This window comes from Arvicola amphibius, chromosome 11 (genome assembly GCF_903992535.2).
Source record: "Arvicola amphibius chromosome 11, mArvAmp1.2, whole genome shotgun sequence".
Classification (NCBI taxonomy): domain Eukaryota; kingdom Metazoa; phylum Chordata; class Mammalia; order Rodentia; family Cricetidae; genus Arvicola; species Arvicola amphibius.
This window is the reverse complement of record NC_052057.2, coordinates 24,880,815-24,895,961: the sequence shown is the minus strand read 5'-3', so window position 1 is coordinate 24,895,961 and position 15,147 is coordinate 24,880,815. Positions and strand designations below refer to the sequence as shown.

Genomic DNA, 15,147 nt, shown 5'->3' with positions numbered 1-15,147 from the left:
TTGCAGCCAAAAATGTGAGCTCTCGGACGTTCCTGGGTCTGTGCCTTCATTCTACTGTAATGGATTCTAACCCCTTGAACTGTAAGCCGGATTAAATGCTTCCTTCTATTGAGGGGGGGGGGGGCGGCAGCAGCAGCATTAAGACATTTGCCTAATATAAAATCTGTGTTCCAGAGGTACCTTTTGCTGACATCCAATCTTGGTGGTCTCAGAGTCACTCAGGTGATGCTGGTTTTAAAGGCATGAAAAGGAGTCATTTTGGGGAGCCATCTTTTGGGGGTGACTTCTGCCATGATCTTAGCCACAGCAGGTTTCATACATTCCAGGGTAGGAGCATGAGGATTAGAAGTGTTCAGTAGGAGGAATAGAGATAAGAAACACAGAGACCCAGGATAGTAACGGGAGTGCAACTCGGTGAATTGTGCATGCTGAATTCACTCACATTTATTTTTCATACACTTCGAGACATCAAGCCATTATTTCTTGAGAAAAAGGATTTGGTGTTTGGGGCAGTGAAAACACCCAAGACCAAGTATCCTGCAGGCAGTCATTCCCTAGGTCGAACCTCCTCTTTCAAAAGAATTCTCTGGCCTTTGGTCAGGGTGAAGTAGATCTACCTCTATAGGCCATCTTGATGTCCACATACCAAGTAACCACACCCTAAGTCAGGGTGTGTAGCCACACTTGTTAATAGCTTTGAATAAACTCGAACTCTCTGACCTTCAGATTATCCTATCTGAATGCTGGCCTTCAGACGCAGGCTCTGTGTTTTTCAGTCTGTTCTGGTTTATTCTAGGTGTCCATGCATCCTTTCCCTCTCAGGGTCTTTCGATCACCCATCCCCAGCTGCCCCAGTGTTACATGGCGGTTGTGCGGCACACAGGAAGCTAAGCTGACTTCACTCCCCACCCCCTACAGCTGAAGGGACCTGGACTGTTTTGGTGCTTGGGTCACATGCAGCATGAAGGGAAAGTGAGCCCCCAATAGAAATGTACTGGATCGCGAGGCTCTTAAAAGTGTCCCTGCCGCTCACCAGACTATGACTCAGTAGTCACCTCTGACTTCTCTTTAGTAACACGGGAACATTGTTTTTTCCTTGCCCACCATTGCTGTGTGTATTGGATACACAGCAGGCACAGATGTCTGGAGCTCACATTTTTTGGGTCTCCACAGGTCATGGAGAATAGCCAAGGCTTCACAATGTGTGGCAGTGCTGGAGTCCCTGAAGAGAGCCCAGGAGAGCTATGGGTAAAAGGGCAGCCCAGTTGCAGCAGAAGACTTCAGCGTGTTGGAGATGCCAGTACCATGGCTACCAAGACCAGCAGCAGCAGTAGAGTGGAGCTGACCTGAGCTCAGGAGATCAGCTATGTGTACCACGAGGGTGGAGTTGGAGACGCAACCTGGGCCTTTGATGGAGTCAGAAGATTGTGTGTGAATCCGTATGAGACAATGAGTCATTACACTGTTGGAGTTTGGTTCCACTTTGTTGTGATTGTGACCCTGTCCTGGCTCTTCCCTCTTGGAATAGGAAAGAATTGTGCTTATTTTGATTTCACAAGAGACCATGGTTGAGAGATTTTGATCTTTTTTTTTTTTTTTTTTTAGTTTTTCAAGACAGGGTTTCCCTGTAGTTTCTAGAGCCTGTCCTGGAACTAGCTCTTGTAGACCAGGCTGGCCTCGAACTCAGAGATCTGCCTGCCTCTGCCTCCCGAGTGCTGGGATTAAAGGCGTGCGACACCACCGCCCGGTGAGATTTTGATCTTTTAGAAAGAAACAAACTTCAGATCTTTTTTTAAGAGACAACTTTTAAATTGTTTAAGTTTATAAAGACTGTGAGACTTTTACGTTTGTAATGTGTTTTGTATTGTGATATTTATTCATGTGCAGCATTGTGGGTGAACGAGAAAGGAAAGGTTATGGCTTAACCACGAAGTATTTGTGTGTCAAGTTGACAAGGGGTCCATTCGCTGGCTAGTGCTTATGTCAACTTGACATAAGATATAGTCATCTGAGAGGAGGGAATCTCAGTTGAGAAATTGCCTTCCTAAGACTGTGCTGTAGGTAAACCTGTATGTAGGGCATTTCCTTAGTTACTGATTGATTGGGAGGGCCGTCCATTGTGCGTGGTGCCATGCCTGGGCTGGTGGCCCTGGGCTCTAGAAGAAGGCAGGTTGAGCAAGCCATGAGGATCAAGCCAATAAGTGATATCCCTCTATGGCCTCTGCATCAGCTCCTGCCCCCACATCCTGTCCTTGCCCTGCTTGAGTTCCTGTCCTGACTTCCTTGAGTGATAAGGAAGTGTAAGCCAAATAAACCCTTTCCTTCCCAAGCTGCTTTTGGTCACAGTGTTTCAGAAATGGTAACCCTAACTAAACACTGCTCAGCTTCCGTTCAGCGCTTACCTGTGGAAGGTAATTACACGTTATGAGGTAATTGAGTCATTAATTTATGCCATAAGCTCACATAATGGCTAAGGGCCAGATAGAAAAATGAATTTGGCCTTTTAAATACATAACTCACTTTTCTTATTTGTAAACTCACCAGCAATGACAAGCAATACACTTCAAAGATCCAGTCAGCAAAAAGAACTCAGCAGATTAACCTCATGAGTCCCTTATGCACCATGCTCACCGTCCAACTATAGCTTTGCCTGGATAATTCACTTCTGCCTGCTAGTCTAGATTACTACTGTTATTTTATTTATTACTTCTATTTTTTAATTATCGAGTTAAAACATTTTCCCTTTTAATTGTAGAAGGACAAATTAAGCCATAAAAATATTCATCTCCAAGAAGTGTGTCAGGTGACCACCAGCCTCCTCAGGAGATAAGTGTGCTGCTGGGCAAGAGGGAAACCACAAGTGTGTTCGATATTGCAGCTTCAAATTTAAAAACTGAAGCCCACAAGGAAGCCTGGCATTTTACTTCCCCAGCCATTCCAAGACATGCCTACCATACGCGGAACTCTGCTGCCATCTTCTGGGTGAAGGCTGTAACACAGGTACCAACCGCACCTTCCTTCAAGAAGCCCTGCGGAGTGGCTGCTCTCATAAGTCTGAAAAACTTCGCATTTGTAATAGGTTTTGTATAAACAAATACAGCTGATAAATTCTGACTTCGAAATTTTTATTTTATTATTGCTTAAAGTATGCAGTTGAAAATAAGACAATCCACCCACGTAAGTTCAGGGATTTTATTTTCATGAGTCTGATTTAATTTAGTGAGTCTAAGAATGAAAATTTTAGAGTTCCCAATTCCTTTAACTATAAAATCACCAGCCCCTCGTGGAGTCCCTCAAATTGAAGTTACATTTGACACTGATGCCAATGGTATTGTACATGTTTCTGCCAAAGATAAAGGAACAGGTCGTGAACAATAGATTGTGGTCCAGTCTTCTGGTGGATTAAGCAAAGATGACATTGAAAATATGTTTAAAAATGCAGAGAAGTATGCGGAGCAAGACTGGAGAAAGACGGAACGCGTTGAAGCAGTTAATATGGCTGAAGGAATTATTCATGACACAGAAACCAAGATGGAAGAATTCAAGGACCAGTTACCTGCTGACGAGTGCAACAAGCTAAAGGAAGAGATTTCCAAAGGAGAGACAGTGAAACGGGAGAGAACGTTAACCAGGCAGCGTCTTTGCTGCAGCAGGCATCATTGAAACCCTTTCAAATGGCATATAAAAAGATGGCATCTGAACGGGAAGGTTCTGGACGTTCTGGTACTGGGGAACAGAAGGAAGACCAGAAGGAGGAGAACACTAACAGTGGCAACACACTGAGAGAGGCCAGGACAACATGAAGCTTCGGAGTAAAGGGACGTCCCAAGCAGAAAAGGGTCAAACTTCACTCTTTTTACTGTGTTTTTGCAGTAACCCATGTAATTTCCTTAATAAATATATGTAGTGACAAAAAAAAAAAAAAAAAAAAAAAACCCAAACTCAAAACCTCTAAGAACCAAAAGAAGCAAAACTGGTTACTTTTTTGTCACCTTAGCCTTCCAGCAAAGGCACACGATGCAGCACAGTGCTTTGTCGCTACCAGATTGTAACCAGGTTTTCTCCAACTGACAAACACTCCATCTTAAAGAGTCATTCATTCTTATCAGAGCGGAAGGAAAGACAATCACAGCCTTTGGCTTTGTCGTTAGGACACTTCCTCCTCCTCTATCAAGAATAACCCTAGGAAGAAAAGGCATTGAGAAGTTTCATATCTACAACAAAATGCAGACTCCTAGGGCTAAGAAGGCTCAGAAGTTACAAACGTTTTCTGCTCTTGCAGAGGACTGACTTTGGTTTCACAAACCTGTAATTGCAGCTCCAGGAGGATCAAATGCCTTTGGCCTCTATAGACATCTATACCCCGTGTGCACACACCCACACAGTAACAGATACATACACAAACATAACTGAAAATAATAAAAGTTATGTCTTTAACAATGTATCAGCTGTGTAATGCTGCAGAGATAGCTGCATGTGGCCCAAGCACAGAAACAACCCAGGCCCCTCAGCTGTAGGGGGTGGGGAGTGAAGTCAGCTTAGCATCCTGTGTGCCGCACAACCACCATGTAACACTGGAACAGCTGGGGATGCTGATGGAGCAAAGGGGATGGGTGATCAAAAGACCCTGAGAGGGAAAGGATGCATGGACACCTAGAATAAACCAGAACAGACTGAAAAACACAGAGCCTGCTTCTGAAGGCCAGCATTCAGACAGGAAAGAGCGGGCTGGAGAGGCAGGGAGATGCAGCGTAATGCCTCAAAGTGCTTGGCACACTTCCGTGTAAAGGGTTCTGACCCCCTAAAATATCTTGGAGGTAGATAAGTGCTAGTAGCAAAGTGAGTTCATTCTAAAAAATGGGATGGGCAACAGTGAAGAGGGACTCATTGTTGGCACTAACTCTTAAAATACCATTGATAAATCTCCATTTTAGTAAAGTGCTTAGGTGCTGGCTGTTGTCTTCTTATTTGTAAAGGGTGCCATTAAGCATTTTGAAGAAAAAAAAAAAACAAAGACCAAAACTTTTGCTTTGTGTTTTCCTCAGAATTCACAAGAAGTCTGTAAGGCTTAGGTCTGCTCTACCTGGATGGTAGAGTTGACTCTTTCTCGCTCATCTCTGAGGCCAAGCTGTCGCTGCCTGCAGTTTCCACACATCCACATTGCACGGCTGTCCTATCTGTCACGGTCCTCTTGCTCCTGCGTCACCATGCCCACTCTGTCCCTGCTGGACTGCAAGGCAGACCATGCTGCTCTTCACTTCAGCATGCTCTGGACTGGCGCAGGACTCTGCATGCACCAGACTGCTCCACAGCCCGCCCATCCGCATCTCTCACAGGTCATTTTACAGAAGTTAAACAAACCAGTGGTGTCCAGTTCTTCACACGAAATCATAAGGCTATCCTAGAAGCCCAGAGAGAGTCAATCAGCCTGAGCAAGTAACCTGGTTGCAATCACAGTTCCCCTTTACAACCCCACTTCAGGATTGCATTTCTTTCTTTAAAAGCTGCTTACGTGAAGATGCAGCTCAGTGCTAGGGCAGAAGCCTAGCGTGCACGAGGCCCTGAGTTCAACATCCATGACCCTCAAAAAGGAAAAGAAAAAAGAAACAAAAAACTCTTAGTTGTAAAACTAAGTCCCAGGAACCTCAAGAAAACACGATTCTCAATGACATGCCAACACACTTCTCTGGTGGAAGAGGTACCAACGGCCCTGTGCCTCAGCGACTCTGGGGCTCTGCGCTGCTTCCTGCAGCTCCTCCAGGATGAAAGCCCTAAGGCCCAGCGGCAGGGGCAGGGCTGTGCCACGGGACGTATTTCTGCACTTGTTTTGCACCGATTTCTGCTACATAGACGGCTCCGGTCTTTCTGTCAACTTCTACAAGATGGGGCAGAACCTGATCTGCCAGCTGGATGCTGCTGATCACAGAACAGTCGCCGATGCCTCCAGATGGTGGGGCCGTCAAAACTGACAGCCTACTGAGGTTCAGCTGGGCCACAATCACGTACTTCCCATCCGGGGTGAACCTAGGAAGAAGGAGAATTCAATTATTATGATCATTCTTCCAATGCTGTGTCCTCTGCAGGTGGGCACGTTGACAGCAGCAGAGACCATCACTGCCTGAAGGATTCTACGAATTTAAAACTGCATGGAGGTCTGGGATAGTAGATGAAGCTAAAGACACGCCTGCATTAAAACAAGCACAGCATAGCGAATGGAGGATGAGAAGTTCAGGAGGTCAACAGTATAAACCCAAGCTTTTTTTTGTATTTATTTATTTATTATGTATATAATATTCTGTCTGTGTGTATGCCTGCAGGCCAGAAGAGGGCACCAGACCTCATTACAGATGGTTGTGAGCCACCATGTGGTTGCCGGGAATTGAACTCAAGACCTTTAGAAGAGCAGGCAATGCTCTTAACCACTGAGTCATCTCTCCAGCCACAGACCCAAGCTTTGAGCCTCCTTCTGTGAGTGGAAATCTCCCAGAGGGCAAGAAAGCCTCAGACTATTCTTTGGAAACTTATTTCCTTCCATTTCTTCTGCCTAAACTTGACAACAAACACCTGAAACTTTCAGTTGCTCCTTAGAAGAAGGGGTCACACAACCAGCCAGAACGAGCATTTCAAACAAACAGCAACGGTTACCTAACAGCCGAAGGCCCCTCCTCCGTGAAACAGCTGTCCCACGCTCCTAACCACTCTCCAGTGTCTTTATCAAATACTTGGAGTCTTTTATTTCCTCGGTCGGCAACCCACACCTGCGAAACCAAAATCACATCAGCTGGGAGAGTCCCACAACACGAGAAGAAACATGACTGTTTTCAATAGCTCCACACCATTGCCTCAGTTAGTGTTTACAGGACCCTACAGATGGCATCACTAGCCTCCATTCTCAGGAGGGTTAAACACCTTGTCTGAAACACACTAACAAATGTGAATGCTACAGTCTACTATGTGTCCCTCTCTGCCCACAGCCCACAGGGCCATCAATCACACTAAACATGCAAGTACCTAAAATCCCGAGTCCTCCACCACTGTGCAGCAGACCAGAGACACTGACCAGGGCAGACTCACCCACTCCTCTAACACACATCACCACCACTGCACAACTGAGCCGGCTCCTAAGCCAGGTCATAAGACACAGAAAAGCAGTCTTGTGGCTACTCTCCCAGTGCCATCTCTAAACCTCTATCTGGGACTCCTGGGATGGGTCAAAGCACAGTCACGGAAGAGGAGGAAGCTTGGGTGTGCTAGCAACACATAAGCATGATGGGTTTGATATCGGGTTTATAGACTGTAATGAGCTACTAAGACACTCCTGTAATAAAACAGGAGGCTCAGGTTTGTTCTCAATAGCATTATGGAACTCCCTGAGTTATACAATTCCAAGTTCACCTACAGCACAGACCACACCCCTTGCAGATCCTTCGCATTTCCTGGGTCCGTGTAGCCCAGAGAGACCCTGACTTTATCTCCATTGGTGTGTATTAATTTTGGTAGCCACTGACTGCTTCTCCAGACAGACAGAGACATAGGACAGTGAGAGGCTGGTGCCCAGGTGGGTGAACAGCTCTAGCTTCCTCTTGACTCAAGATGGGTTTGCTCAGGGATCGGGCATTACTGCCTCAGACAGATGACCAAGGAAGGAACAGTCATATCTCAGGACTGAAGGACATTCCAGATTATTTTCTTTCTTTCTCAGAGCACATGTGATCAAAAGTCTCTCTGAAACAGGAAGTCCTTAACTGTGGAGTTAATTCACTCCACAGTGAGAGGCTATGACGGGGATGGAATGAGTCATATCTACTGTCATAAAACAGCAGGTGCAGGGCGAGGGTGTAGGGCCCTAGCAGGGTGCTATCCTGCATGTAGAAGCCTGACAGCTGGGGCACTGATCCACAAGGATGTAGAGAAAGGGCTATCATTTGTCACCCCCAGCAATCTCAAGCTGTCCCTCCAGAAGATCTTGCTAGCCCCTAACAACCTTCCTCATCATGGTGAATTTGATTGTGTCAGATCTCTCATGCTTGGCAAAGTGGAATATAATTATTTATTATTATTATTATTATTAATAGGGCTTGCATCAATAAAGACAGGCTGACACGGCACTGAGCATCAAAATATTTACTTAATACCACAGGTGTGACCCCTTAGGACTAGCCGTGCCCACCAGAAGCCGCAGTCTACAGAGGAGCAGCTATGCAGGAGAGGGGCTGTGTAGCAGAGAATAGCTATCACAGGAAACAGGTAGACAATTGAAACACCGCTCATGGAGACGTGCTTGGTGGAAGGTAACTCCAGGATGCCAAGAGGCAAAGCTGGAGGTGGGGAGCAGTAGCTGAGGCAGGGAAGCAGGGAGGCAATTCCATTCCCCATTGGAGGTGTGCTGCCCCCACGAAGGGAGAGAAAGGGTAGGAGTTTACAGAGAGGGCTCCTCTCAAACCTTCAGGATAAGCCTCTGGCTCATCTGCCCACTGCCATCAAATCAGGGCAGCCTTCTCCCCCTTGTGAACTAGAGGCAGCTCAAACATTTACAGTATGGTTTTCCTAGCAGAAGGCAAAGTTCTTTTCTGGTTTTGGATTCATTACCTGTCCCTTTTGTCCCTTAAAGACTACAGACTTATCTAGTTTGCTAATTTCTAAGTATTTGGACAACTTCCTCAGAATAGAGCCCACACATTTTGAGAGCAAGTGTGCATAGCCAGCTCTGGAGAAATTGCCTAGACGTGCCTACTGTGGCTCGCTTTAACCATCACTTGATATAACCTGGGATGGCTGGGGGGACAGAGTACTCAACAAGCGAAGTCTACAGCAGGTTGGCCTGTGGTAACATCTGAAGGGGACTGTCTTGGCTGCTTTAACAGACATGCGAACCCTCAGCTTATGTGGGTGGCATCATTCCCTAGGCAGGGGGTGCTGAGTTGTGTAATAATGTATGAGTGTGAGCAAGGCAGCATGGGCCTATATAAGTGTCTATGTGAGTGTGCTGTATACTCATTCCTCTCTATGCTGACTGGACAGCAGAGACTCTGAAGTTCCTGCCTTGACTGCTTTCTCCCTACCTGGCTTTCCATCAAGTTTGTTTGTTTGTTTATCACAGCAATGGAAATGAAATAGAAATACCTCCTAATATTCAAGTATTCAATATACACACACACCAAGACACACCCACCCACCCACAAGCATGCTATTCCAAACACAAGGAGGCTGTGCTTACCCGACCGACTGCGTCAAGTGTGACACTGTGAGGTATGTTGAACTGCGCAGGTCCTGTTCCACTCTCTCCACGCAGCCAGAGGATCATGAAATCTATAAATGGTAAATACATACAAGCAGTGAACACACAGAATGCCTTATGCATTTACATAATTTTACATTAATTTCGTCTTGCAAACTATAAAAAAAGTACTACACACCGAGGATTTGAGTATTGTCTCCTAGTCCTGCCTGGATCTGTCTAGCTCACGTGCTCCTTTCCAACAATCCACTGCTCCATTATCTCTGCCTGAGCTGTTCGAACTTCTTCTAAAGCACTGCTCAGAACTCCTACATTGGTTGCTTCAAACTAGTTCCCTATGTACAAAAAGTTCACTTTTGTTCAAATTTCTTTTTCTTGTTCTGAGACAATTACATTATGTAGTCCTGGTTGGCCTTGTACTATGTAGTTCAGGCTGGCCTCAAACTCCTAGCAATCCTCCTGCCTCAGTCTCTAGAGTGTAGGATTACAGATGTGTGCCATCACTCCTTCTGTTAGATGTCTATAGTCTCCCTCTCGTCTCTGGAAGGAGTCACAGTTTATGCATCAACTCTTTCTCTGAAAAGACTAGTCCACTCCTGACACACCGCACTGGGAACGTGGCCTTTGGCTGCAGGTTTTAAGGCTGTAATGAAGCTGGAGATCTTGAGATCACCCTGAATCCTTGTAAGAGAGAGATATGAGAGTCGGGCACACAAAGAGGACACACGGTGAAGAGGGCAAAGTCACCCTGTCACAGCTGCAGGAAGCCTGGCAGGGATCCAGCTTCCTGGCTTCCCCAGTGTATGCAGGACAAGAAATCCTTAGAAGTCAATTTAAATTCTCACACCACCTCCAGTCCCTGGGAGGCATCTCCTGGACCCAGTGGACATGCAGACCCATGAGATAATCATTTGCTGTTGGCAATCCCACCTGTCTGTTTTCCTCATATTGAGCCTTTTACACAGCTTCATGTACAATATGGCTATATTATGCCAAGCAGCAAACAAATCAGATTCTGTTATAAAATAATATCCTTACGATCATAGCAAGTTAAAGATTTACCTTGGGACAGTTTGACTAGTCTGTTATTCAATCCCCCATCTCCATCCACAATGTAAATCTCTCCCGTGTCATCTACATATAACTCTGCAGGGTTGTCAAACTGCAGCGGGTTCAAGCCAGTGCCTTTCTTGCCTGGGGTACCCAAGACTTGAACAAGATCACCCAGGGAATTATACTTTTTAACCGTGTGACCATAGGATCCTGTAGAGATAGACAAACACGTGTTAAAAGCATTGCACAACATGCATACCCTCTTTTGTAAGCTAAAGGCAAATCTGTCACAAGGCTGGAACGGCTACAGAAGCCAACAGACTTGCACACGTGAACGCAACAGGTGACAGCAAGCAGCCCTTCCTAAGGTCTGAGCAAACCTGCCGATGAGTTAGTACCTAATCACTCCAAATTCAGGAGACTGCAACCACAAAGGACTACAGCAAAAACGGTGACTCGTTACACAGAAAGCTTAGAACAATTTGTGCATGTTTCCCTTTTAAAACACACTGCTTGCAAAATAAATCCAGAAGGAACTAAAAAACAAGCAACTTACAGTCAAAGCTGTTATTTCAATCACCCATGTACAGGTTTTAAATTTTCAGAAGTCAACAACAACAAAAAAAAATTCTCTATATAACAACACAGATTTTTTTAAAAAAACACACACATTTTCTCCTAGCAGAAACAAATTCAAAATTGATCACTTCTTGAGAGAAAAATCATCTTGGCGCTAAAATGACCACACAAGTTAAAGAATAAAGTAAATAAGAGCAAGTAAGGGAGGCATGCGGCAGTTTGGCAGAGGCCAAGGTGAAGGCACAGGAGGCGGAAGTAGTGGACTGGCACCCATGACCACTGATCTGACGCACCGCACCGAGCTTCCAGAAGGCAAGTGTGTGAGCCCACATTACCAGTCTACCGGAGAACCACTTGATCACTGCACTGAATGCTTGGGCTGACGATTTTAGCCACAGAGAGCACAACATACTAGAGAAAGCACATCTCAAAGTTTCTGAAGACTAGGTAAGGCAGGGTACTTAAAATTGTTTTAAGTGGTTGACTTGCAGCCAAATCTTCATTTGAAGAAATCAAATTCATTTGGAAAATGGGAAGAGCATAAAAAGTTTCTCGGCTGCGAGGGCGGAAGTCAAGACACAATGGAAAGAATGAGATCATCCGTGCCGCATTTACTTCTGGGAACCAGGGGAGTTTTTCTTCTTTTTAGAGGATGACGTGATCAGAATAAATTAAAAATAAGGGTCTTTCAAGTGACTTCTGGGGACAGAGGAGAAAACAGTCAACTCTCACTACAGCACTGCATAAACTCGGATATACTTCCAAGATTTTTTTAGATAATAGTTTATTTTACTTTATTTTCTGTGGGTGAGTGTTTGCCTGTGTGTATGTGTGTGCACAGTGCCTAGAGAGGCCAGATAAGGGTGGAGTCACAGACGGTTGTGAGCTGCTGTGGGGTGCTGGGAACTGCACCGGGTCCCCTGGAAGAACAGAGTTCTAAGCCACTGCGCATCTCTCCTGCTCCTAGATCTACTTACAAGTTCAAGGCCAGTTTTCCTAGGACTTAAATGAAGAACTCCAGGGGAGCCAAGGCGTAAATCTCAGCTGCAGCCTAGGAGTGGAAGGTGAAGAAGGGGAACTGAGGAAGCCATGCAGCTTGTACGCAGCCGCATGGCAGAAAGGGATGCGAGGGGTTCAGAGACGCACGTCCCGGGCTTTGGCAAGCATCCGAAAGGAGGAAAAAGGAGATGAGAGGAAGAGAGGGGGAAAGCTATGCTTTCTGAAGACTCAGAAAAGGGGCGGAAGGAACAGGCTGCGGCTGCCAGTCTTGAGCTGTCGGACCTACGTTTACCTCCCAAAACAAAGACTGAACAGAGCGCCCACTCGCTGATGGACTGCTCGCTAAGGGACCGCCTGCTCACTACCTGGAGCCCAGAGAGCATCTGCACCCTGGAACGAGAGTGACAACAGCTGTCCTCACAGAAACCCAGACCTTACTGGTTCTCAAAAGTGGCATGTGAATTATCAAACGCTGGGGAAGCAGGAGGTCCTTCAAGCCAGGGACATAAGCAGACCAATGGACACTCGCAACACCTTCCCTGATGACCCCACTCCTGCTGGCCTGTCCAGGCAGTAGGAACCGGCTCTGCTGTTGCTAGGACACACCAGCAGCACAGGTGGAGCGTACCTCCGAGAAGGTCCCGTGCAGCTGTGAGGCTAGAGTCTACTGTGTCAGCACTGCCTACTAAAGACAGGGGAAGGTAGGAAGGTTTCAGACATGCTTAAGGCAACGGGATTTCAGAACTGTTAATACCAGTGTCTGTGAATCTTTTCTCTCCGGGCATCAAATTGCGGGTTCTTGTCCCTTCATCCTCTCAAAAGACAACTGGTATAAATGGGAGTTAAGAGGCCACGGATTTCCTTTAAAATACTGCCATCTGATTTGACTTTACAGAGGAGGTTAGGGTTAGTCTGAGAAGAGCAACTGAAGGGTCAAAGGAGGAAAGATCCTGAACTGGGAGGAGGCAGGGGTAGGGAGAGATAGTTCAGTTTACCAGGAAAACGCCTGTCACTCAAGCACAAGGACCTGGGTTCCATACCTAGAACCCACATACGGAAAAAAAAAAAAAAAAAAAGAAAGAAAAAACTAAAACCCCACTAGTACGCATGTGTGCACTGTAATCAGTATTCAGACAGGGGAGAAAGGAAGCTGCCAGGGGCTCACTGGCCAGGGTACCCCAGACTGCTTGTGAGTTCCAGGCCAGTGAGCAATATTATTTCAAAAGACAAGGTTGATGGCTCTGAGGAACTACACTCTGGCCTACACCCCCCCATCCCCCCCCACAGTCCCTTGACAAGCTTAAAAGATCATGATTACAGCATCATTGAATCCCTTGATTCAACAGGAATATGGTATAACAAATGATTTTGTGAAATATTAAAGAAAGTATGATTAGATTCAGCAATGCTAGCCTTAAAATGTACAAGCAAGAACACAGGCAAAGATCTGAATTCCACCTAGGAAGGCAATTTAATAGACAATGCTACACATACCACTTCCTACGTCCGTGATCCAGACGGACTGTTCATACGGTGTGCCGGAGACAAATATACCATGGGGTGTGTCAACTGTATAATTCCAGGCTCGAAGGAAATATCCATCCTCTGTGAACACTAATACCTTGGGGATGTTATCCCCTCTCTGAAGGCATACAAAAATAACTGCTTAGAATCACTTAAGAGGAATGCTAATCTTTACTTTTGTCAGAGAGAAATCAAAATTAAAGGATAGCTGAGAAGCCTAGTAATGTGTAAAAAGCCAACTTCAAAACTTAGCAATAACATGCATCACATACAAATCAAAAATGTGTGCTTGAAGCCAACTCAAGATTGTTGCACAATTAGCATAATATAAATATAATAAATATAAAAATAAATGCAATTGGCCATCAAGGGTGGTAAATCATTTCTTCCCTTACAGTTCTTTTTTTTTTTTTTTAAGTTCAGGTTGAATGTTCTTCTTTCTTTTCTGTCGTGATCAAACTGAATATGTGTAATTAAAAAAAAAATCTCTAGCTGGGGAGATGGCTAAGAAGATAAAAATGTTCTCTGAGCAAGCCTGACAACCGGAGTTTCATCCCCAAACCCCTTCATAGGAGGAAAGAACCAAATCCCAAAAGGTGTTCTCAGATCACATTCACACGGGCTCACGGGCTCGCATAGAATAAATATTCATTCCACTTACTTGAGCTACGTACACTAACCCTTTGAGGGAGTCAACCGCAACAGAAAAGGTCGAACCAGTGAAGTACTCCGAATACTTGGGCCAACCCAAATCCAGCCGGAAAAGAGAATCCTCCTTTCTCCAGGGTACGTAAAAAGCAATTGTCCTTGAAACCTCAAATAAAATAAGATAAACTTCAAGATTCAGTTTGCCTTCCAGGTTAAAAACCAAAACAGTATAGGTGTTTCTCTTATCTTTACAGCTTGCCTTGACAGCCAGAATAATTCCAGATAAACAGGTTTTGATGTCTAAATATCATAACAACCACAATAAAAGGTCTGCAAATTACTCTAGAGTGTAGTAAGAGCTGGGGGGTGGGGGGGATCCAGTATGTACATGTATTTTTCAAAGGATATGTTTATTTTTATTTAGACATATTGTGTGAGCCCGAGGTAGTTTATGTGCACCACGCGCTCACAAAGGCCAGAAAAGGCATCAGGTCCCCTGGAACTGGAGTGACAGTGGGGAAGTAAGCAGTCATGTTGGTGGTGGGAATCGATCCCTAGTCCTGTGCAAGAGCTCTCATCCTCCGCGCCACCTCCCCAGCCCCGACACGCAAACTTTTTAGCACTAAAAAAGAAGGCGAATGGCCAGCAGCTGAGCCCCAGGAGCAGGTTTGGCGCCTCTGGGGCTGCACCCCTCGGCGTCACCCACAACCGACAGCCTCATCCCCGCTATTCACCAGAGGGTCACTGAAGCGCCAGTGCAAAACCAAACAGGAGAGAAAGAAGACGGCGCCTCCCACGCAGACCCAGGCTCTCGCCATCCTGCGGGTCCTGGAGGCGAAGGTCAGCGAGGACTGAAGCCGCGTCTGGGGCGGTCGTCTACGTAAAGCACCGGAAAACTAGAGCAGAGAAACTTTTAAATTCCGGGTTTCCGGCTCCTCCTTTCCCCGCCCCCGAGTCAGGTGCCCACCGTGTGACCCAGCGACCACGCTTTCCCGCTCGGCGGCGCTCCTGGCCCCGGGTTCCTTCCAGCCGCCAGCATGGTGGCGCCCGCAGATCTTCCTGACCCGTTTACAGTCCACTCCTCTAGACTCACATTCAAGAATCAA

The 15,147-nt window shown here is 45.9% G+C and overlaps 1 protein-coding gene across 2 annotated transcripts; it reads right to left on the bottom strand.

The window, feature by feature from the left end:
* Nucleotides 1-5,020: 5,020 nt before the first annotated feature.
* Nucleotides 5,021-15,026, bottom strand: Nhlrc3 (NHL repeat containing 3). Of its 2 annotated transcripts, XM_038347231.1 has the most exons (8): nucleotides 15,009-15,026; nucleotides 14,776-14,937; nucleotides 14,055-14,207; nucleotides 13,364-13,511; nucleotides 10,301-10,501; nucleotides 9,218-9,309; nucleotides 6,646-6,758; nucleotides 5,021-6,024 (listed from the first exon to the last, which is right to left on the bottom strand). In XM_038347231.1, exons 2-8 carry the CDS (start codon nucleotides 14,857-14,859, stop codon nucleotides 5,772-5,774), a joined length of 1,044 nt encoding a protein of 347 aa, XP_038203159.1. In that variant the 5' UTR covers nucleotides 14,860-14,937; nucleotides 15,009-15,026; the 3' UTR covers nucleotides 5,021-5,771. The 2 variants fall into 2 exon arrangements, with proteins under 2 accessions (XP_038203159.1, XP_041911898.1); XM_042055964.1 differs by lacking the exon at nucleotides 15,009-15,026 and having other exon boundaries at nucleotides 14,776-14,997.
* Nucleotides 15,027-15,147: the final 121 nt, after the last annotated feature.